Below are 25,460 nucleotides of genomic sequence, written 5' to 3'. Positions count from 1 at the left end.
ATCTTGCTAAATTGTCTTAGTAATTATAATTAATCTGTAGTTTGCTTTAAGTGAATGATCATACTGTCTATGAATAATTCTGTTTCTCCCAATTTGATCCTTATATTTTAAATTTCTTCCACCCTATCTTTAGAGCTCCCCTACAGAGTTGTCACTGAGTCAGAACATGTACATTTAAATGTATCAGGTACCTGAAAGGTCATCATTTTCATGAAGTTTCCAGGTCTACCCTAACACATTATCTTCTCCCTCCTCTGAGATTTCATGAATTTACTTGCCTGTACTGCTTTTGTGTCACTCACTCTAGGTTTGCAGTGGTAATTATCTTTGTATATGTTATGTCTCGGACGTTTTATTCTCCTCCTGGCACTGGCACAGTGCCTTGGACCTTTCGGTATCAAAGATAAGTTGGTTCCTTGGTTGAAATGCTTTCAGGGCACTTGCATTTATATGGAGATCACTGAATAATTCGAGACAATATCTTGAATAATTTGAGACAGTATCTCCATAAGAATAAATGTGATGTAGGGGGAGTTCATAAATCTCTTATCCCTGTAGCATATCTTTGCATGTGAGTGTGCTGTGTCTTCTCATGAGTCCCTAATATTTCACAGCATGCTCTCTTCCAGATGAACAGTGTAGCATATAACATCAGTAGCAGTTGTTTGGCCATTACATGGCATGTTTATTACGTCTAACTGCTCTTCCAAAGTTACTTGTTTTCATGTCTTGCTCAGCATTAGCACCAGCCCTTGTTGAATGCTTAAAGGATATTATAAGATTATAATTGGCATGACATTATAATAATATTATTACGATTTTAAGTGGTAATAGTAATAATGAGCGTTGAAATAATAGCATAGTGGTCACCAGAACTGGTGTTTGACATGGTTCATGTAAATACTAGCAAAGGGCTATGGGGATTTTTGTTTGTTAGTTAATGTGGTGCTACCAGGTCACAACAGAATTTATATTACTTAGCCATAAAGCTTATGATTATGTGGAATTCTTGACAATTTTTGAATATTTGAGAGGTTTCACTATTTCAGAATTTATTCATAAACTGAGACTTATTTTTGTATCGTGCCGTTTCAGATTTACATGTTTCAGGTTTACATGCAATATGACTGCACTATATCTTACTTTTGAATAAAGTAACTTTGTAGGTATTAACTAATCTTTTCATTTGATGCCTTCTAACTTATCTTCCTTTATTTATTTTATTTTTTTGCCTAGGTGCCATTAGGCTTCTCAGCTCCATTAGATGACCTTCCCCCGGTCCCCCACATGGCATGCTGTACCCTGGAAAACCTGTATCTTCTGATGGGAAGGGAACTGGAAGATCTAGAGAAGGTACCTCCAGGAAATGTGCTAGGTAGGGTGGTGCTATGTATTATATCTGTAGTCCATTCTGAGAGATTACCTGTCATACAAACTAAGTGAAGTCTTCAAAGGAAATGACTTTGACCTCGTTTTTGGTTTGTTTATTTTTGTCCGGTGTCCTTAGGCTTTAACTTAGTGCGTTTGAGTAATTAGCACGCACAACAATAGCTTGCTGTAAATTATGGTAGTTCTACTTGAAAAAAAAGTAATCTGTGAATGCTCTGTCCTAAGCTGGGGTTCCATTTGTTTGGGAGCAAGAAGGAGAATTCCTGCTCACATTAAAGTGAGTCTAGATGAACAAGACACTTCTGGTTCTAAATTATTGGAAACTATTCTGATGTAGAGGTCTATTTTCTCGCAATATTTTTTATCCATTGAATGTTGCTTTATATTATATATCCATAAATACCGCTCCTTATCTCCATAATGTTTATTACTTGCTTGGCTTCTGCTCTTTGTGTGCAGAATTCACATTTAAGGTCCTTAGTGCAATCCTAAAGACTTAGCCTAAGGAATTTCCCTTGGATCATCACAGGAACCTGAGTGTTGTGGAATGTTGTATCCCATTCTGAACCCTTAGGGTCCCTGTCAGCTATAGAGCTATTTGTTGGGTGATTGCTTGGGCTAGGGATTCTTTTTATGTTTTAGAGAAATGATCTAGACTACTGGTCCAGAACAGCTGGATTTTGTCCACTTCAGTCCAGGAAATATGCCAAAGCATTTTGACGCTCCCTTGCTGAGACACATTCTTTTTAAAATTTTTTCATTCCTTTTTTGTTGTTGTTTTGTGCTTTTGGTATGAAATTAGTAGAATTCCTAGCTTCTCATCAGTATTACCCATTCTTTTCACCCCTTTGGAAAATGCTATTGAACCTTAACAATTGATATAACTTTACGAGCTTCCGTAGCCAGAAAAATATTTTATCAGGAAGGACATGGGAAGATGAATGGAAAACACCCTAGTTTTGTTTATAAGCCTTCCTTGGGATTACTGTATTTCTCTTGATTCAATTAATTTTGTTTCTTAAATGGAAGGTGAGGTGGAAGATCTCTTAACACAATGTTCAAGTGAAAGAAGAGGTATCGAATAAAGGGTTGAGTGAATGGTTTTTATAATATCCCCTCCAGTTAAGGCTCATTGTTTGTGCTCTTTCCCCGGTAGAGGTTAGGAACTTGACATGTAATAGTTCTGGTTTCCTTCTTTCTGTTTCTAGATTTCCATATGCTGTTCAGGACTGAGGTCAGCTAGGTTATGAGTAGGGAAACCATCTCTCTTTCATCTGCCTCCTAAGGCAGCCCTTAACGCTGCCATCTGCTACAGGAGACCTACTACAAGTTAAAACTGTCTTCATCTTGGAGAAAAGAGACATGCCTCATTCTCTTTTACTGATCTTTTAAAACATTTTGAGGGGCTTCCCTGGTGGCGCAGTGGCTGAGAGTCCGCCTGCCGATGCAGGGGACCACGGGTTCGTGCCCCGGTCCGGGAAGATCCCACGTGCCGCAGAGCGGCTGGGCCCGTGAGCCATGGCCTCTGAGCCTGCGTGTCCGGGGCCTGTGCTCCGCAACGGGAGAGGCCACAACAGTGAGAGGCCCGCGTACCGCAAAAAAAAAAACAAAAAAACATTTTGGGGTGGTGCTACGAGCTAGGGTGGTGGAGGTGATTAAACATTCATTTACCAAATTCAGTGATAAAAAAATAACATAGATGGACACCCAACTTTGGGACAAAATGGATTAAGGAGAAAAGCCAGATTTATTTTGTTTAAGAATTAGGATTGTTTTTAGCTGCAGGTAACCAAAAAACCGACTGCATAGTCTTAAACTTCACTCAGTAGGAAGTTTAAGATAGAGGACAGAGAGTTGAGGGCTGATGGGATGGTTCTCCTATGTCATCAGGGAGCCAGGTTCCTTGTCTTTGCCTGTTTGCAATCCTCAGCGTGTGGCTTTTGTCCCCATGGAACCAAGATGGCTCCTGCATCTCCAGGAATCACATCAACATTCCTGGCAGGAAGAGGGCACAAGGGCCAAAGTCCTTCTCATAGCACTGATGTTTTTATTTGGGAAGAAATGCCCTCTTAGTGACCAATGTATATATCCTCATTTCTTTGTAATTTTGTCATATGATCACCCCTAGCTGCAGTGGACGCCAAGGATTGAGTCTCTTATAGTCTCTACAATTAAGGCAAGGGATATTGGGGTTGTGAATGGGTTTTGAATAGCCAGTCCATACTGTCAGCCACATTTCCTCCACATTGCCCTGGTGTTGCCTGAGGCCCCTTCATTAAGGTTCTGTTTCTTTACATTAGGAGGAAGATAGTCTTCCAGAATGATTATAAATGTAACATTGAAGGGGTTGGAATCCAGCCAACCACTTTGACTTACCTTCTGAATTGAAGCAGTTAGTAATTGTTTTCCTTCTATTAATCCAAATCTAATGGAACCCCATGCCTGACTAGAGAACATGAGTATACCAAAATTCTGGTCATAGTTTTGCCACTAACTAGTTATATGGCCTCAGGCCAACTGTATAACCTTTCTGGTCCTCAGTTTTGCCACATGATTTGGACTAGAGTAATTTTTACCAACATTTCTTATAGTAAAAATAGAACAGCTACTTTAATTTCTTTTTCTTAGAAGACTATTTATGGACTCCCAGGGCTTCTTTTGTTATATTTATCATATATTCTAAACTTTAAGGATAGAGCATTAAATAATATCGTATGGATACATTTTATTGCTGTAGCTGTAAAATATAAACAAAATCATATTTTGTACATCTTGTTTGTAAAATACATGCATACAAATGTAAGAATAAAGTACAAACAAAATTCAAGTTTAAAACTGCCATTATATTATGGCAGGTTGACATTTCAGTGAGGATGGAGTAAGATACAAATTCTTAGTACTTTTGTCATGAAAATCTTCCCTGGTTTATGTCAGTATACCACTGGTTGAAAAAGTCCTGAACTAGATTATCTCCAGGGTTCCCTCAGGCTTTAACTTTTCAGACTTGTGTTTTTTAGAGAAAAATCTTATTTTAGTTATTAGGATATTTCCCTTCCTAGTATTTCTTAGAAGGAACAGTACATTTTTGATATGGTTACTTGGTTGGGTTGAGAACCCATTTCAATAGCTCTATCAGAACATCTTGAACTACTTACTAGCCTGAGAGTCAGAATTGCCTTTTGTAAGGCAAATTTCACTTGTTTATTGATTAAAAAACTGGAGCATATGTAGCAGTAGTAGCAGTTTCATAAGCCAGGTGTTTAATAAAAGCAACCTTTCAAAGCTAGGAGTAAGTTCAAGGCAGGACAGAGGAAAAGGCCAAGAATTCTGGTATGTTAAGAGGTGAGCAGCAAACAGAACAAGAGAAAGCTAATTGCCAGCAAGGGTAACACATGCTGGGATTCTAGCTCTCAAGTTTCTATGTCAACACTGTTGTTGTTTACTTAAAACAGGTTTGTCTTCCTGGGGCAGGGGTTGGGCAGGGGGTGAATGGAAAGAATAAGTTGAGTGGCTGAAGGTGGTTGAATTAATCTGCATGTTCCAATTATCTGTTGCTGCATAATAAACCACCCAAAGCCTAGTGGCTTAAAACAAAGGCACTTGTAAATTTTTCATGAATCTGCAATTTGGACATGGTTTGGTGGGACAGCTTGTCTCTGTGCCACATGGTGTCGGTTGAAGTGCTCAAAGCCTGGGCGCTACAGTTATGTGAAGGCTCTCTTCACTCACTTGTCTGCTGTTTGATGCTGGTTGTCGGCTGGGACCTTTTCTGGAAGTGGAACTGGGGCTGGAGCATGTGGCCGCCTGGCTTCCGCACAGCATGGTGGCTGGGTTCTGCAGGTGAGCATCCCCATAGGGAGAGCCAGGAGGGAGCTGTATCAACTTTTATGACCCAGCCTCTAAAGCCTTCAGTCTCAGCCACCTTCCCTTTATTAAGAAGTGAGAGTCGCTAAGACTGGTCCATATCAAAGAGAGGGCACTAACTCCACCTTTGATGGGAGATATGTCAAGGAATTTGTGGACATGTTTTAAGATGACCACACCACTAATCATAGATAATTTCTTGTTTCCTTTTGTATTTTAGCAGGCCCGTGGTAGGACACATATTGCAAATTAAGACATAGCGATTTTCATCGTGATCAGGCAGGCCTGTAAACTTCTTTTTTACTCTTCCTAACTTAGATAAAAAGTTACAATTCTCATTTTAATAAGAAAATAGTAGAGTGATATGACCAATACCCATATGCTTTTCATCAGAAACGATACCAAGTCAGATTTATCAGGTGCAGATGAAAATTTTTGTTGGAGAGGGAAATGAAAACATTATATGGCATTCTTGAACAAGTCAGTGTATATAGTCAAAGTCTAAAGGAAAGTTCCTTTATTGGCACTTGAAAAATGCAGATTTCACACTTGAACTCAGCTATAACTCACTTGGAATGCTTACACCGACTAAGTGTGGTTAGATTTTATGGTCTGGAAATAGTCAATTTAAAGTTTAAAATCATTTAATTCCAACCTGATGTTTGAAAAGTTGGTATAGATGGGACCAGATAAACCTTACTGTGTTGAACACACAATAGTCTTTTGTTCAGTCCTCTACTGAGAATTTCTCTAAAAATAAATGTTTGCTACAGGCTCCTATTAAAATGTGAGGGGAAATTGAATTAAGATTCCAAATCTTGAGCCTTTTCTTACACACTTTTAGATCTCTTCCATATGGTTAAATCTTTAAAAATTTCAGGGGCGTATTCTAAGAGGAAACGTGATATTCCTCTTTTTGCAACATGAAGAAAATAATAAATATTAATTAGCCTTTTCCTGAAATGGTTTTAGTTTTGCCATGGTTGGTTGCTGGGTTGATAGGAAATCAGTGTGGATTAAATGGAGAGAGTGCATGTGTTCTCCTTAGTCATGTGGGGTGACTGAAGAGGCAGAAGCCATTGAAGGGTTTTACTAGCAGATTTGATTATTTCAAGGGAAAGCTCAACGGTTTGTGACTCTTAAGCCTTTGTAGTACATTTGTAATACTTTAAATTCACTTACTAGTGAATTTCTTTTAAATATACCTTACCATCAACATTTCCACTTGGAAAGACTCTGTTTTAATCATTAAATAACCAGCAGCCTTGCTAGGCATTTCTTAGTATTAATAGTTCCAACTGATTTTAGTAAGTTTTCTTTGCAGATGTAATGAATTTGTTCTCCTGTTTCCTAAGAGTTATGTATCTTATTTCTTTTTATTTTTATTGCCTATAAAAGTATGATAAATAATAGTTATAGCTGCTGTTCTGTCTTGTTACTTCCTGACTTTAATGAAGATATTTCTAGTATTTTAGTTTCAGGTTTGCTGATACCTATTGATTCATATCTCTTAATCATGCTAGGAAAGTTTTGGTTTTTTTTTAAAATCAGGAATAGATACTTAATTTTTATTGATACATTCTCAGCCTCTGAAGACAAGGTTATAGAGCTTTTCTCCTTGCTATATAATTGATATCATGAATTATATTTATTTTCGGGTTATTAAGATGTCCTTGTGTTTCTAGAAAAAACAATATTTGAACATTTTCATATTTTCTCCATGCACTGTTAGATTCAATTTTCTAGTATTTCATCCAGACTTTTCTTGTATTATTAATAAAATTGACATTATTTTCTTGGTGTCATGGTAGTTCCAAAATGGGAAGCTTCCATCTTTTCTACCCTCTAGAGCTGCACTGTCATTAGCCGTATGCCATTATTTAAATAGATTAGAATCAGATAACATTAAAAAAAGTTTACTTCGGGGCTTCCCTGGTGGCGCAGTGGTTGGGAGTCCGCCTGCGGTTGCAGGGGACACGGGTTCGTGCCCCGGTCCGAGAAGATCCCACGTGCCGCGGAGCGGCTGAGCCTGCACGTCCAGAGCCTGTGCTCCGCAGTGGGAGAGGCCACAACAGTGAGAGGGGAGAGGCCACAACAGTGAGAGGTCTGCGTACCACCAAAAAAAAAAAAAAAAACAAGTTTACTTCATTCAGATACACTAGTCACATGTCCAGTGCTCAGTAACCACATGTTGCTAGTGGCTACCATTTTGGACATTGTTATTCTAGAGAAATTTCTGTAGAATGTGATAATCATTGTTTCTTTGAAAGTTTTGAAATAGTTCACTTGTAAATCATCTTGGCAGGGCACATAAAAAGTCTGATTCTTTCAATCTGGTAGACTGTCTTTCTCATGATCAATTCTATGTTTGTGTTTTCTTTATTTCTTCACTATATAAGTTTGTCTTTTTTATTTTGAGGTCATAAGGCTTATATGTGAATTCTAAGGGTTATGTTTTTTTAGAAGTTCTTTTTAAAAGATGGTTTTCAATATAATGTGGGTCATGATAGAGATATATTTGAAAAGTTCAGGGAAGCTAAATAAGAAATATCTCTTACCATAGGGATAACCACCAGTCTTTTTTTTTTTAATCTGTATATGTATATTTTTAAATTGTGATAAAAATGTAATAACACAACATTTACCTACTTAACCATTTTTAAGTGTATAGTTCAGTAGTATATTTTTAATAAAAAAAAAAAATCACACTTTCTCTCCTGTTTTGTAACCTGTATGTTTTTCTCTTGGAGGTAATCTCTTCTCACAATATTTATAGCTTTTTCCCTTGTGTTTAAGTATATTTGCTGTAACCCTTAGAACAGTTCTTAAGAGTGGTGTCTTAGGACACGGGTTCATGCCCCGGTCCGGGAAGATCCCACATGCCGCGGAGCGGCTGGGCCCGTGAGCCATGGCCGCTGAGCCTGTGTGTCCGGAGCCTGTGCTCCGCAACAGGAGAGGCCACAACAGTGAGAGGCCCGTGTACAGCAAAAAAAAAAAAAGAGTGGTGTCTTACTCATTTTATAGTATAGGAATTCCTGTAAACATTTTAGTGTTTCTATGAGATTTGATCTGGATAGTTTTTATGATGAAAATAAAGTATCCTCCTGTTTCTGTTTACTAGGTTAATTTTTTAAATGTGGATAGATATTGAGATTTATCACGTGGTGTTTTCCACACCTTTCAGGTGATACATGTTTTTCTCTTTTGATCCACTTATATTGTGAGTCACATTAACACGTTTCCTAATATCAAACCAGCTTTGTATTCCTGGAATAAACTATTTGATGAGTATATTTCAATATGTTAATAGAGCAGTGAATTCAATTTGCTAGTAGTTTTTCTGTAAAGTGTTTATAGTATTTGTAAGTTTGCCTGATCTATAGTTTTTGGAATATTTTATATTTGTGGAATTTAGATATCAGCTTTCTACTAGCTGCATGAAGAAATAACAAATTAGGGGATATTTTCATTGCTTCTTGTTTTGCAGAACAGTTTAAATGACACAGGAATTTTCTGGCCCTTAAGAAATTTGATGAACACCATGAAAGCAACTATACCTGGTTGGTTGTCAGTTGTGATTTGATAATGTTATCAATTGTTATTGTCCCTTTTTTATTCAAAAGAGTTGGGTCATTTTTTTTCAAATGAAACTATTTATAGCCTGAATCTTACTTATAACTTTGGCTGGATTTCTTTAGTTTTATATACATTATTCTTTTTATCGTTACATTTTTATACACACTCTAATATCAACACTTTTCAACCAGTGTACTGCAGTTGCACTTAAATGCGACAAGCTGTTGATCCCTTTAGTCCTTAAGGCAGCCGAGCAGGTTATGGAATAGCTGGAGCCCTCTTGTCTGTTACCTAAGATCGAATTGTTACCATATGTTTTAGTAAAATGCTTATTTTAAGATTTGTGTGTTGAATCCTCATTTTCACTCACTGGAGTAACTGGCTAAAACTACATAACTTCTTTTGAATAGATAGACTAATACAGCTTCATAACCTAAGAATTGACTATTAGTAAGTTTATTGCCACTCTAGATATTATATGAGAACAAATGATTATGTGATGGGAATTTTTTTTCCCTTCCGTCTCCAAATATGATAGTCCTCTTTTACTCTTAAATGGCACTTATAAAATAGAGACCAGCTTGTCAGAGGAAATAAAGGAAGAGAGAATTGAAACAGTTTTTGCTGAAGTTTTTCAGTTGAAGAAAGGTGCGACATGGGTTAATGGTTTGAAGGAGTGGTTGGGTCAAGGCAAAGAGAGAGGGAAAGTGTGTGTGTGTGTGTGTGTGTGTGTGTGTGTGTGTGTGTGTAATAGAGTTTGATAATAGTTGTTTGTCAGAGAGAAAAAGAGGTAGTGAAAGGGGAAAGATGAGGGATGCAGTGAAATGTTCAAATGGTTAGTGGTATACAGAATATAACCTCTCTCAACTCAACAGTGTAAAAAACATGGTCGGCTGGTGAGAGTAAAGAAGGCTTGGGAGGGAATAAGATTTTGAAGATGTGATAATGCATGGAGAAACCATAGTGAGCAGTTGCTAGCAGATCATCAGGTTGTACCTTGACTAAAATAAATGGGATTGCAGTGAGGCTTTGGGAAGACATGGAGATGGGAAGTCCAGTGAGTATTGCTCAGACATGGAAATATAAGATTGTCTTGAGTCGAGTGCCCGTCATAGAGGGGACTGTATATTGGCTATTGTTAGACATTTTGCAGCTGCCCCAGGTCTAAACATGGAGGAAATAACCACTGAGACCTGGTTGGCCGGGAGGGGGCAGGCTCACCTGTCACTGAGCCACCTCATATAAACTCAGCTTATAGGCTTGTTGCAGTTTCCTCATCTCCATTTGTTTTTCGCCCTACCAAGCCTATTTCAGATAGAATAGTTGAAAAAGTGAACAGTTGTATTTAGAACTTACACATAATAGTAAACGTACTACAGGTCATATTCCATTTCAAGTGATATTGGAATCACACTTGTGAGTTGAATAATTATTTGTATAATGGTCATGCCAGCACTGGGGAGGCCAGAGCCTGGAATTTAGCTAAACTCATAAGACACTGACAGATCAAATGTCAGATATAGGAAGCTGAAAGAGTAGGTGGTAATGGATAAAGCAGAGGTCAAGTTTAAGAAGCTGATGGTGAGACCTTTGACCTCTTTTCTTAGAATTTTTAATGCATGACAGAATGGGGAAACAATTTGACTTCCGTAAATGGTTAAATGAAATTTGGGAAGCAGTCCTTGATGATTCACACAATAGTCTTGTTGACAAGGCCAAATTTGGTTTTATCCATCTGACAACTGACTGTCAAGATACTCTCTTATACCCCCTAAATTGATACCATCCATTGGAGTACAACTTGGCATTGTATATCAAGAGTTTTAAAGATAATTATATCTTGAAAGATAATCATATCCTTTGACCCAAAAGTGCTACCTTTAGGGATTGATTCAGAGGGAAATAATTAATATTGTACACAAAGATTTGGCTATGAAGATATTTATTATAGTCTTGGGGGAGAGGGTAAATGGTTAAATGGAATTTTAAAAAATTTTTCCAAAAAGAAAGGTATTTCTGCAAAGACTATGAAGATAGTTTGAAGGAAGCTGATTTACGGATTTTGAGTGGTGGCAGTAATTAAGAAGGCTCGACATCTCTTTTTGGTCTTTTCAGAAAAGATGAAGTATGTGGTTTAGAGGAAGGTGTGGTGTTGGAGGGAGAAACACGTTTCTAGTATGACCTAAAATGCGGCAGACCCATTAGATGTGAAAGTAATCAAGGAAATGCATGTATTTTAAAATCATGAGATATTGTTTTATAACAGTTAGAATGGTGGAATTCTTAAAATCTGGCAGTATCCTGTGTTGTAGGGATGGAGCAGTGGAAACATTTATAAACTGTTGATGTAAATTGTTAATTGGTACACCACTTTGAAGAATAGGTGACCACAAGGCACAGCAATTCCGCTTTTAGGAATATATCTTAGAGAAACTTTTAAATCTTGCGAACGAGGAAACATGTACAGGAATTTTCATAATAGCACTAATTACGATAGCAAAAAAATGGGGGGAGGGGAACAACCTAATTATCCATTGACAGAAGAATGGATAAGTGAATTATGGGGCAGTAGAATATTATACATGGATGAAAATGAACTACACTGTAAATATCAACTTGGGTCAGTCTCACAAATAGTGCATTTTAAAAACAAGCCAGTTGTCAACCATTTATGTAAAGGTTAAACACATGTAAATATTGTATATTGTTTAGAAGCAGATACATATATAATAAAAAAAAATACATGAAAAGATAAACAGCAAGTTCAACAGAGTAGTTCCCTTGAGAGAGGATGTGATTGGAAGGGGTAAAAATTATTGGTAATATTCTCTTTCGTCAGGTGAATAGTGAGCCTATATTGTCTGTTTTATTTTTCTTTTTACCTTTTTTATACCTGAAATATCATCTAATTTATTATTTTTTTTTTGAGTCAGAAGGGAAGACCGTGTTAATATCTTTCTTTGACACTATTGGTGCTGTTTTATAGAATTTATCCTGTTGAATTGAGTGGAGAAGTACAAAGTATATGGATTGGAAATAGGATACTCTGGGTTAAAATTCCAGCTGAGCAACTCTAGCTTTGTAGCTTTGGGCGAGGTACTTACTGTGATCTTTCACTTCATCTTGCAGATGAGGATAATGGGAAGCAACAGGATGGTGCCTCTTATTTTGTTTCAGAAAATATCAAAAGGCAACAGGTTAATTAAGCAACATGGTGTTATTACCATTGATTTCCATGGGAAATATTATCGTTAATTAATTGACTGCCAGTTGTCACGCTTGTTAAGAAAATAAATCATAAGTGAAGCACATAATTGTTAAGATTAAAGAACACTTTTCTAATTTAGCATGTCACTTATTTAAACGTAACTCTTTTGATCTAATTGAAAAATTCAAGTTGGCCGCCATAAACATTCTGGGGAAAGTACTCTGTTGTTCTTATGAAGTCTGTCTGAAAAATGTCCTCCAAAAAATGTAGGTAGAGAAGAAATCAGATGCTTTGGCTCTTACTGAAACTACTTCTCTGACTCTCCCTTTCATCCTTAGTTATTCAGAGTTAACAAAGAATCAGAACTTCTGGTAACCTCTTCAAGAGAAAGCTTGAGCTAAGTAGAGATAGAAGGAATCAGTTTCCCGGAGAAGCAAGTCAGAAAAGGGTGAATTCTTGAAACTTCTGAATTGCCAACATGGATGCTAGAACTCCATTCCATTTGGGTCGGAGCCTGACCCCAGAAGTGTATGTTTTAGAGGAGGAGAGTGGCTGAGGCAGAAGGCGGTGGCTTGCAAGTTGGAGGAGGTAGAGAATTTTCTATTGAGAAGCATGTATACAAGCTTGAACACAAAGTGAAGACATAAGCAGACGGGTGATGGTGTCCCAGATACTCCGTGAGAGGCCGCATCACGTGCCTGGTCAACAAAGCCATGAGCTGTTCGGGGTAGATTCAGAGTTAAGGTTTGATTTTTGATTTTTTTTTTTTTTTTTTGCAAGAAGGTTTTAACTATAAAAATAGGTATATATTCTTCTGAAATGTTATTCTGAAAATATAGTGATTAATAAATATAAAGCATACCACAAAATAGCAGTATAATTTGTTCTCTTAAAATAAAAGGAAATATATTAATTTTTTTAAGCTGTCATTTGTAAGGTGAGTCCTTAGTTGGACCTCTAGAATTGTATTAAGAGCTGAACGCAACTACGTTCTGCCCTGGAATAAAATATATGGTGGTCTTTTAAGAAGCACTTGGTCTTTTTCCAGTTTTATAGGGTGGGGAAGAGAGTCAGTACACCTTCTATTAGGGAAGGAAGTCCCTTTCTCCTTCAGTGGTGGGCACTTAGCTTATACCATCCTAACACTTCACACAAGCTAATTTGGGGGCGGGGGACTGACTGCAAATACCTTAAGGGGACTGGGCCTCATAAGTCTCTGCACTTCATTCAGTGAATATTGGTTGAATGAATGCATGAATTAATCAAATAATAAGATCACTGAGCTTAGGTGAGAGAACACATGAGCAGCCAGAGCTACTTGGGGTTTATCACTTATTTCTTCAAAGTTTAAAATGTTCTCAGGTACAAAAGGAAGAGTGTGGAAAACATTTCTTTAGAAGCGAACACATTTGCTTTTCATCATAAATATTCTGGAATTTCGTAGGTGAGAGCAAAATCCTGGCTTGGTCCTAGCATTTCTTATTTAAGGATAACAGGATAGTGATGTTTTAATGTGATACGATCATCCGGGGCCCCAGCGGCAAGGTGATGTTATCACTGGAAATTCTTCGTTTGGCTCATGTAGACACTGAAACGAATTGCTTCTTCCTCCACTCAGTGTATCCCAGGTGTTCTGGGAGATTCAGAGGGCACATTCTGGGCTGAAAAAGGCTTTTTGATGTTGGAGAAGCAGAGATATTGAGTCTTTTTCTGTTCTTTTCTGTGTGCCTTGGTCCAGTCAAGAGAAAAGCATTGTTCTAGGCTTCGTAAAGGCCAAAATTGCCCCCAGGAGCCATTTGAGGCCCCTTTCTAGCCTCCTGAGCTAAGGGAGTTCCCAAGGGAAGGCAGAACTCAGTCGCCTCATAGCCTAGAGAGCTTGTCTATCCCCACTTGTTATTTTGTACCATATTCTCAGAGGTGTGATTTGTAGGAACTTAAGCTCCACTGATACTTTTCCTCTTTTTTTTTTTTTTTCTTTTTTTGTTCAATTCTCTTATTCTCTACCACAAACTTTGGCAGTTGTACTCTTTCTTGCGTTGTTCTTTGACCGTTTTATGTTACATAACTCTCGTGTGCCCACCCAAGCTCTGCCATGGACCAGGTTACCCGTAGGCCAAATATTCCAGTTTTTTTTTTCCAGATGTATAACTGTTGTGTCATCACAGTTTATTAAATAAGCCTTCCCCCCACCCCCAAGTTTTACTACTACTTTTAAATTCCTACACTGTTAAATTCCTACAAATACTATAGTAGTCTGATTCTGGGCTCTATTTTCTATTCTGATGTATTTGCCAGTCTGTATTGTTTGGTTTTGATGGTTTCAGTCATTCTTTCTTAATCTGGTTTTATCACTTTTCATTTTAATAATTTTTTTGGCTCTTCTTGGACACTTATTTTTCCATATGAACTTGAGATCATTTTATTTAATTCCAGTAGATTAAATATCTATGTTGAGATATTTTATTTACAGAAGTAAGTTGTCATCACCTTCTTTCACTGTAAAGCTCAGTAAATATAGAAAATACTAGGTGAACTACCTTCCCAGGGGTATTCACTGTAGATGTTTAGAATATGCAGTGTAGTGTATATTTTTCCAAACTTCTGTCCAGGCATAAACACACATTCATATATACACGTGTTTTATAGTAAGAAATTTTGTGTGTGTGAATTTACAAGTTCATTTGGGAAGGATTGACATCCTTATCATATTAAGCCATTTCTAGTGATGGGGGAGCTAAGGAAGTGGCTGCGACTTAACCCAGCTCTGTGTTGTTCTGGTCTCCTAACTTTATTAATACCGAATCATTTTAAACCATTAAATTGTACCAATGCTAGTCTGTTTTGGGGAGAAGCCCTTTCCATTTTCATTTGTTGTGGGCCCCGAGCCTGGCTGTCTCAAATGGAGCCAGCTGGCAAGCAGCCAGAATTACTGCTTGTGCCCCAGGGTCTTCCCTGACATGAAGACGTCTGCCCTGGTCCTTCTTACTCCGGGGTATTTATGAGGTCCAGGATCTCTTTTATTTTTTAATTTGTGGAGAGACCAGTTGCTCTCCTAGTGGTATAAATGAATTCTAGGATGCCTGGGTGACCTTTAATCTAGCTCCATTTTTCAAATTTTCTGGCATTTGGATGAGACCTTTTCCTATGTTGAAATAGTCTTTCCCTAATTTTTACCTTTCTTTGGACATTTCACTTGAGATTTGGGGGTGGAGGGATTTGGGGAAGAGAGGAAGGGATATCAATATCTCTGATAAGCCTTCCTTTCTCAGGATCCAGAGTCTCTTAAAAGAAAAAAAATAAGATGGAGTTTTTTCTTTTTCTTTTTTGAACTGTTGTTTGCTCTGAGAAGACAAACCTTTGTTTGCTGAATTTTATAGCTTAGTCATTCTCTCACATACATGGATTTCATGCTTACTGTATGTTTGGTTCTGTATTATCCAGTAGGTTAGATTTCTTATGCTGAGTGCTTAAATTTAATCTTCCAAATTATTTATAGGTCCTTCACACTTTTGATCCCATACTAGTCAATAAGGTAGCCTCTTACATGAGAAAAAGCACTAGGTATGCCAGCTGAGACCTCTGGTAAGTTGGCTACTTTTGTGGGAACTTTGAGACCTGAAAGCATATCCATAGAAAATAAGGTTGAGTTGGGTGATCTCTTTTTTTTTTTTTTTTTTTTGGTACCCGGGCCTCTCACTGTTGTGGCTTCTCCCATTGTGGAGCACAGGCTCTGGATGCGCAGGCTCAGCGGCCATGTCTCATGGGCCCAGCTGCTCCGCAGCATGTGGGATCCACCCGGACCGGGGCACGAACCCATATCCCCTGCATCGGCAGGCGGACTCTCAACCACTGCACCACCAGGGAAGCCCAGGTGATCTCTTATGATAAGCCTTTCCTTCTCTCTTAGTTGGTTTTCTGGGAACCTTCCTAATTGCTCCTATCTTGGGCTCTCCTACCTCTTTTAGTTGCTATGCTGTTCTCAGTACCCTCTTTGCCCTTCCTCCTATCTGTGGATTTCTCTAGGTGTCATTCAGAAAGCCAGAGGTCCAGAGGCCATTTGACAGATAGGAATTCCATCCCTCTAAAGGTCTCTTCTAACAACCAGGAGCGTTGTAAAAGCGCTTCTCATCCTGATTGTATGTACAAGGACCAGCTGCACATGGCTGTGCCTTAATAGAGGTCCAGAATGGTTTTCTTGGACTTGAACCAACTCAGAAGCCGTGCCACTTTCTCTGAAAGCCCAAGCGATGATCATCATTTATACCAGCCTAGATTTCTGGGCAGAGGTCGAGTGGGCTAATAAGTCTGCTCTCTGAAGCCATCAGGGGATATTGAAAGGCATCTGTGGCCAGTTGTTCCTGCTCTAGCAAGGTCCACGGCCACACTGAGATGAACACAAGGGGGCAGCCTTTCCCACGGATTTTCATCATATTGGAAAACCGGAACAAAGACTAGGGTGTCTGTGTGTGAGCGTGTGCATGAGCCCGTGCTCTGTGCCAGAGCCCCTGTGTAAAATTTGTAGCCTGTGCCTCTGTATTTATAGAGTATTAAGCTGTTGGGTGAAGGGCATATGAGTGCTGAGTAGGTTTTGTGCTTTGCTGGACTGAAGTTTGTTAACACAAATAGGATTCTTCTGTATAGGCACTATGAACTATATATACCCTGTGGTGCAGGCCAGAGTCTTGCAAACATTGCAGGCAGGCATCTTTTATTATCAGAGGTTGAGATGTCTGAATCATTAAGATAAAGAAATTGAAATTCGTTTAGCTTGCTGTTTGAACATGAAGAATGATTTCAAAGCAGTAATTTAAATTTATTTTGGCCCTTTCTTTCTTTCTCCTGCCCCTCCTACCTCTCTTCCAAATGCTAAAGGCATTGTTTCACTGTATATTTTTTTCCATTTGGTTTCCTCTTCACCTTGGAAATTGAGTTGTGACTCCTTGGGTTGTTTCTAGTTGAAAAAAGCATTGCAATGAAAATGTATGCTGCTTGGTGGGCAATGAAGGAGCATATAAAATATCACTAATATCCTGATCTCCCATGCAATTAGAAGCCTTCAATTTTTCTAAAATAATAATTTCACTTTCTAAACAGTTTACACAACCAATGTCATTGTATTTGCATATTTTTTGTTAACTGATACTAATACAGATGGCACATATATAAATGTACTTGAAAGATAATATATCAAACTAGATTTAACCAATATTTACTTAGCACCTATTGCATGCCAGGTGTCCAGTGACTTGTTTTTGTTTATGTTTTTTTATTTAAGTCTCACTGCAAACTTGAGTGTGAATTTCCTGTCTTCATTTTGCAGAGGAGAAAACTGTGAGGTGGTTTTGACTTGCCTAGCAAATCACACTACCCAGCCATCCCCGAGTAGGCAGATGTTGTGTCCTGCACCGTTGTGTAGCTGACATTATTTAGAATATGTCTGCTACTGATTCTCCTCACTTTCTATGATTGTTAAAATGAAAATATGCTGTAATGATTTTTGGCATTTCTGCTTATTGAGTCCTTGAGTTTCATGGTTCATGTAGTCCAGTCTCTTCCTGTAAAAAGCGAGTCTGAGACTCAGAGAGAGACTGGGTCTCCACTAAGCTTGGGTAGTGAGAGTTGAAACTCGAACCCAGGTCTTTCATTTTTATAAGCGGGGTAAAGAAAACTGTTGGGAAAGACAGGAGGAGAAATAGCTTGGCTCCTCTCAAAAGGGAGAAGAGAGAAGTTGTGAACAGTGAGACTTTGTCAGTTTTACCCAGTTTGGAAAGAGAGACCATAAAGAGGTGAGATAGTGAGACACCCCCCTTCTCCATCCCCCTCATACTTCCTCACTGCTGATGTCACACACCTGGGAGCCTAGGCTTGTTTTGTATCCATACCTCATAGAGTCTTCACTGTCTGCTTCCCCCCACCTCAAATCCTGTGCTTCACTTCTCACCACTCCTGAATACATCAGGATTTTTAAAAATTTTATTTTCAGATATAATTGACATCTAACGGTTTTTACGTTTAAGGTGTACAACATGTGGATTTGCTACATTTATATATTGTAATATGATTACCACAGTAGTATTAGCTAACACCCCGTCATGTCACATAATTATCGTTTCTTTTTTGTGGTGGGAGCAATTAAGATCTAGCCTCTTAGCAGCTTTGAAGTTTATAATACAGTCTTGTTGTTTGTAATCACTATACTGTGGTTTAGATCTCTAGGACTTATTTATCTGCTAGGTGCAAGTTTGTACCTTTAAATACCATCTCCCCAATTCCCCCTGGTAACCATTCTATTCTCTGTCTCTCTGAGTTTGGCTTTTTAATATACTACATATAAGTGATTGTCTTTCTCTGTCTGACTTATCTGACTAAGCGTAATGCTCTTAAGGTTCATTCATACTGTTGCAAAAGGCAAGATTTCCTTCTTCTAATGGCTGAATAATATCCGTGTGTGTGTGTGTGTGTGTGTGACAACTTCTTTATCCATTCATCTGTTGACAGACACTTAGGTTGTTCCCATATCTTGGCTATTGTGAATAATGCTGCCATAAACGTGGGAGTGCTGATTTCTCTTCAATATCCTGTTTTCATTTCTTTTGGATGTATACCCAGAAGTGGGGTTGCTGGATCATACGGTAGTTCTATTTTTAATTTTTTAAGGAACATCCGTACTGTTTTCCATAGTGACTGAACCAATTTACATTCCCACCAACAGTGAATATATCAAGATTTTTATACCTCTGTGTTTCAGCACATGTTTCTTTTCAAGTGTTCTTTTTCCCTTTACTACCTGATAAACTCAGATTCAAGACCCAGTTCAGATGCAGCCTCTCTGAAGCCTTCCCCACCTTCTCTAGGCTACATCTGGCTCCTTCCTTCGGGTTCCTATATCTCTTTTAATACATTTCTCTTAGAACATTTGTTCCATTACATTGTTTGTGTTTTCAGTTGGTGTATCTAAGCTTCTGGGCCAAGGATCGTCATTCTTTGGGCATCTCTGGTGTTGAGCCCAGACCTGTTACACAGTGGGTGCCCTTTACTAGGACACATGTTCCAGTGCATGTGTAAGTGAATAGACAAATGGCTGTGTGCTACACAGAAGGTGTGTTGCACCTTCTGAGCACAGAGATGGAATAGAATTTTGAGCAGGAGGAAAGGAGAGTCTATGGAAGTTCTAGGAGCTATTATTACAATTATTCATTAGTTTGCGGGCAACTTAGCTTTTAGATTATATATGGGAAAATTGAGGGACTACAGATCAGAAAGGGAGAATGGAAGACCAGAGTACTAAGAACTTGAATTTCCAGCGCGTGACCACCAGTCCTATGCTTCTGGTTTGCTTCTTTGTTGCCTCTGATATTCAGTGTATTCACCAGGAATTAATTTCTCCCAAGGACCTGCATTAATTTAGAGATATACAACTTGGAGTAGACAGTAGGCTGGGTGTCATGTGAGTAAGTATGGCTGTTTGTCTTTCATTTGTAGACGTATTACTCTGCCCAGATGTGGGATACCTTAGGGCTGTTCACAGCCTGAAATCTCATAGCTGTAGAAGAGTTTATAAGTAATGTAACATTGGTCTCTTCAGGTCTTACAAGATATCTTCATTTTTTTGAGTAACTTTGTTTTCTGGATTTGTTTGGCCTGTCAAAGTCTTAATTTTCTACATAAGTCTAGTATATCCAAAGCTTTTTTTTTTTTTGGTAATAAATTTGGAAAACAATTCCCTTTATGAGGTTAGGCAAGTTTATAACTGAACCCAGTATGTGAAACCTATGTTAAAATATAGAATTGTCTTTAAAAAATAAAAAGCCTAAACAAGTAGAAGCTGTTAGTTTACTGGTGTAATTATAGATAAGTTGTATATATTCACTTTAAATGATATAAAAATATTTCTAAAACTCACAATATTTGACTAAATTTATTTTAAAATGTAACAAGTCTGTAGCTTTGTTCTTTGCAAAAATTGTAGAAAGAATATTTTTGTGTACCCTATTTTGTTTTCCATTTTTTTCAGTATGCTTCATGATTTTCAGATTCTGAAAGGAAGATGATCATTTGAACCCATTAACTCCATCCGCCTTTCTTAGTAAAGCAAACTGTTTATTTTTATAACTAGGGAGAAGTCACCACCTGGCTTGCTCAGGACATCCTGGTTTATGCCTGTTGTCTTGGAGAAGTTATTAATAGCGCCCCTTTCACTTTTGTAAATGATAGTTTGGATGATGAATTCTGTTGTCACTCTAGTTATGACTGATATCCCTTGTCCTTAAATGTTTTTACTTTATGCTTGGTTTTAATGCTGCTTTAGTGCATATTTACTATATTTTACTATATTTACTATATTTTACTATAAGATACTCTTATGTTTTAGAAGGCATATTCTATTTTTAATTCTATTAATGGCTGCCCTTTATGTTTTTCAAATCATCCTTTAAAAGAGTCAACACTGAAATGTTACTTGTGTATCCAACCAATTTAAGACTTAGACTATATGTTCTTTGAGGATGGTACCTGATCCTTGTATCTCTGGCAGTATCCAGCAATGTGCTTTGAACTAAGTGAGTGCTCAAGAAATACTTGTGGAATGAATCTGAGAAAACAGTTTGGCCTGATAGAAGGAAGGCTGAATTTCCATCTCGTCTGAGAATAATGTCCTTCAGGTAAAGGAGCTGGGATTGAGCTGGGGCTGAGGATCCAGTCAGTCCCACAGCACCACTGACCAAACCCAGTTTTGGAAGAGATTCCATTTATCTTGTTTTGTTACCTGGAGACTCTCAAATAAGTTTTCAGTAAACTCTTTTTCAATTAAAGTCCTTTCTGGAAGATGACACTCCTGCTAAATATGAACGCAAAGGAGTTTTCCAGTGCGAGGCAGAGAGAGAGCAGCTCAATTCAGCCACCGTGGCCACGAGCAGTGTTGGCGACAGCACTGTGTCTAGAGTTAGGAGAGTGGGCTCCAAGTTAGGTGGGAGAGACCCAGTGGGACAGTAGTTGGAGAACCACACAAGGAACTCACAGAAGAGATTTTTGTGAGCACATCCAGTTGGTCGGGCCATGTGTATTTCTTTTTTTATTTAAGAATTCTTTTTTTTTACTTATTTATAATAAATAAATTTATTTATTTACATTTTATTTTTGGCTGCGTTGGGACAAGCGGGGGCTGCTCTTCGTTGCAGTGCGCGAGCTTCTCGTTGCAGTGGCTTCTCTTGTTGCGGAGCACAGACTCTAGGCGTGCAGGCTTCAGTAGTTGCAGCGCGCGGGCTTCAGTACTTGCAGCACATGGGCTCAGTAGTTACGGCACATGGGGCGTAGAGCACACGAGCTTCAGTAGTTGTGGCACGTGGACTCAGTAGTTGAGGCTTGCGGTCTCTAGAGCGCAGGCTCAGTAGTTGTGGCGCACGGGCTTAGTTGCTCCGTGGCATGTAGGATCTTCCCGGACCAAGGCTTGAAACTATGTCCCCTGCACTGGCAGGCGGATTCTTAACCGCTGTGCCACCAGGGAAGTCCAGGGCCATGTGTATTTCTAAAGAATAAGTTTGGCTTCTTAATTTGAAAGCTAGGTGTATTTAGTAACGGTTAACCATTTATGAGCCAGAAGAGGGAAGAATGTCCTTTTTTAGAATTTGAGTTGCAAAATATGCCGTGTACTTTATCATGATAGGCAGTTGACAACACCAGAAAAAATGAGTCTTTCTAAAGGCTTTGCCAAATTTTACTCTAGCTAAATGCCTCCAAATTTAGGCAGAATATGGACAACTTAACTGAGCTTACATGTAATAATGCTGTAGACTTTCATGACTAAAAACTTTTGATATTTAGAAAGTGTAGTAATCTTTGAATTTATATTCAGAGTGTAAAGTTGCTTATCTGCAAAGCTGGAAGGCGATCTCATTGGGTGTAAGGAAGGAAGGCTGTGGATAAACTGAGTACACATATTCTCTGAGTCCTGAGTTATTAGGTAACTGCTTAGCATGTGATGGTTAGTGCTCAATAAATACCGGTGAATCTGTGTTCTTTCCCCTCTAGCAAGTATATTTGATCATAAAATTCACTATTCAATTTTCAGGATCCAAAAACCATAGCATAATCCTACGGTGTTTTCTTTTTCTTTTATTTAAAAAGATACATACAATTTGAATTGTTTTCTGTTTTAAAAGTTACATCCATCCTTTGTTAGCAGATTTAGCTGGTACATTTTAATTTTTATTTCATTCATTTGGGCTTCAAAAGTAATACCTGCTTATTGTAAAAATCCAAACAGTATAGAAGTGTCAAAAATTAATAGTTTCATTTCTGCAACTGTTTTCTGATATAATCATTGCTAACAAACCAGCATGTATCCTTGCATAGCTTTTCTTTATACAGCGTGCCCTCACGCGCACACATGTTTTTTGCTTCTTTCCTTTGCCTTATAAAATTACTGTTGAATATATTATTAGTTTAGTAAAGTTCAGCAGATGTGTATCGGGCTGTTGCTCACACAGTGTCAAGAGGCACTGCACTATGAGTGTGCGTAATGTCTTCTGATACATTTTCAAATTCACTACTGTTGTTAATCCCCGGTCAATTCATGTGGGGGCTTCCTGCCCATAGTGTCGTGAAACCCAAATAAGGTAATGTTTATTAAAGCACTTACTTAAGCATAGAGCACTTATTTAGTAAGCATGATGATTGCTAGTAATTATTTATGGGTAACTCTAGTTTTTGGAATTCCTAAAGGACAAAATGGTACATCTGCTTACATTTAATTTATTTTAGTAGGTTGCATACATTTCTGCACCTGGTTTTATTGTATTTGTTACTTTAAGATGCAGTGTGCCTAACCTTCTTTGCCTCAACAGATGTTTAAAAAAAATCCTATTAGTTGTATCTTCAGCCATCCTTTTCTTCCATGTTCTTGGCTGTATCTTGGCCATATACTCCTGGATGGATGAGAGTGAGGCCATAAATTTTATTCAGTTAACATGCATGTGTTAGAGTGTAAGATTCTTCATGGTTTGTATTCCATGTCCATTGTCATTGTGATTATTTTATCACCAGCTAATTAATTACAGCCAGAGATTTTAACTTTGCCACAAGTATAAAGCTATTCCTTGTGAGAAAGACCGCACGGAACTCTTGAAAAGTTACTTTCAAATTTGATCACGTAATTTCCAAATGTCCTCCAATAAAGTGAGCATGATGGCTTTGTGAGAAAAACTGTGGCACTCGACCAAAACCTCTCAGTTTGTTTGTAATCATGTATGGATGGAGTGTAATTTGATTACAATTGACTGGACTGAAATGATCCCAGTAAGGTGCAGAACTGGATCCGGATTAAAGTCTCACTATTTTCTGCCTTTGTCAAGATTTAAGGGAATCACTGAAGTGAATGAGTTTGGGATTTCATGTCCAAATCTATTTCTAATACTACCACCATATGTTTTTATAGCACTGTATGCTTTTCAGAATGCTTTTATCTATAGTATTTGATCTGTCAGTCTGCTTTTAGCTTCTATATTTCAAAGGCCAGTAATGGTAAGGTTGGAAGTAATACCTATTAGACTAGTGACTTTGAAATCATTTCCAGGTGTTTTAGATAGGCTACATTTGAATGATGAAACTTTAAACTTTCTTTTCTATAAAAGAAAACTTTACTGCTTGGAGTAATCTTAGAAATTAGCAGCTCAATTCTTCTGTTGTTCTCCTTTTTTACAATGAATATATGTAATTTACAGAGATGTGGGTAATAAGTAATATGCTTAGGGAAAGCTGTGGATGCAGCCAAGGAGAAAAGAGGGGGCAAAGAAAACTGTCAGTTTTCCTTAAGTACCTAAGGAGGTGGAAATATGTTTTAAATAATTTTCGTGACAGATAATCCTTTTTATTTCTTTTTTAGAAATCACAGCAGGCATGCAAACTAGGATGGAAAAAGTCTAGGTGAATCAGAGAATCAAATAATAGCTGTGCAGCATATATTTTGGGGACTTGATTGAGATTTTACTTGTGATCTAGTATCCATTTTTAAAATGTTCCACAGACATTAAAGATAATTTGTGCATGCCTGTGCAGAAACACGCCCACACCCTACACCCCTATTAAATCAGTATTATTGCTTATATTACTCAGGACACGAGAAGGATATTATTTGAGACAAAAGTTAAACCCTCTTCTTTGATTCTACTTGCTGGCCCTTTCTTAAACCATAGAGATAATGGCATCACCAAGATGGCAAAGAAATTTTCAATAACTCTAAACTCCTCCCTCCTCATTTTGTGAAGACTCAAGATGAGGACAGAAAACCTGTGTACTATCTGTCACAGTTTATCACTCAGAAAACTAACATGGACGCTTCCTCCCTCAGAGTGAACATAGAAGACACCAACGCACATATAGAAAGATACGGCATTTCCAAAGAAAAAGACCACTTTGAGCGACAAGAGTAAATAGGACCGTCTGACCTGGAGAAAACTTAGAAAACTAAATAATCCAAAGTAAGATTAGGAGGGTATTGCATTGATAAAACCAGAGTTGATAGTCATAAAAAAATAAATGATCTGAGAGGAGGAAAAATTACTGGAAATTAAAAACATGGTTTTAGGATTTTAAAACAAAGTGGTGAGGAACAGATTCAGTACTGAAGAAACCTGAATCAGTGAATGAAAAGAAAGCTAAAGAAATTCTAATAGAACTAAAAAGGAAAAAGATTAAAATTCTGAGTGAAAAGATTGGAAACATGGAAAATAAACACAGAGAATTCAGTATAGATGTGTATACGAGAGTGTGTGTGTGTGTGTGTGTGTGTGTGTGTGTGCGCGCGCGCGCGCGTCTACACTAGAAAGAAAGAACGGGAGAAAATGTTCTGTGGACTTGGGCCCTAATGGTGAAAGGACACCCTGAGTAATGGGTGTAGTTACGGATGGGGGGGCAGGGCGGGAGAGAAAGACTCTTAGAAATATTTCAAGAATAAGGAAAATAGTCCAGAAAATCCAGGTAGTTTAAAGCAGAATACCCGCTAAAAAGAGAAAATGGAGTAAGCATCAAGCTTCTTTTTCTGTCTCTGGCACTTTGAGAGGGAGAAAAATGTCATGACTTCTCTAACCTTCTCGGTTTATTTAGTTCCCCCATTAGAATGTAAGCTGGATTCACTAGGTATACGTAAAACATTGTACTCTATGTATAAGTCAGATTTTAAAATCAGATTCTAGGTCACAAGTAAAATCTTAATAAAGTCCCTCAAATATAAACTGCACTGGCTGTTTTATACTATAAAATAAACTAAAACTTGAAATTAGTAATAAAAAGTTACTCAAAATAATTCTCACCAGTTAGATATTAAAATACAATCTCTTAAATCACCTTTGGAGCAAAGTAGAAATTAAATTTGCAACTAACTATAGGATATAGGTAACCCCTTGATTTAAAACATTTGCATTTTATCTTA

General features: G+C 37.9%; 1 protein-coding gene across 2 annotated transcripts in view; it reads left to right on the top strand.

Moving 5' to 3' along the window:
• EFL1 (elongation factor like GTPase 1) overlaps nucleotides 1-25,460 on the top strand; it is a 130,970-nt gene that overhangs the window by 49,248 nt on the left and 56,262 nt on the right. For both annotated transcript variants that reach the window (XM_024742798.1, XM_024742797.1), the window contains one exon: nucleotides 1,237-1,375. In XM_024742798.1, the coding sequence (XP_024598566.1) occupies nucleotides 1,237-1,375 (139 nt within the window). The remainder of the gene's footprint in view (nucleotides 1-1,236; nucleotides 1,376-25,460) is intronic.

Source organism: Neophocaena asiaeorientalis, unplaced genomic scaffold (genome assembly GCF_003031525.2).
Source record: "Neophocaena asiaeorientalis asiaeorientalis breed wild unplaced genomic scaffold, Neophocaena_asiaeorientalis_V1.1 scaffold155, whole genome shotgun sequence".
Classification (NCBI taxonomy): Eukaryota; Metazoa; Chordata; class Mammalia; order Artiodactyla; family Phocoenidae; genus Neophocaena; species Neophocaena asiaeorientalis.
This window is presented reverse-complemented; position numbering and strand designations above follow the sequence as displayed.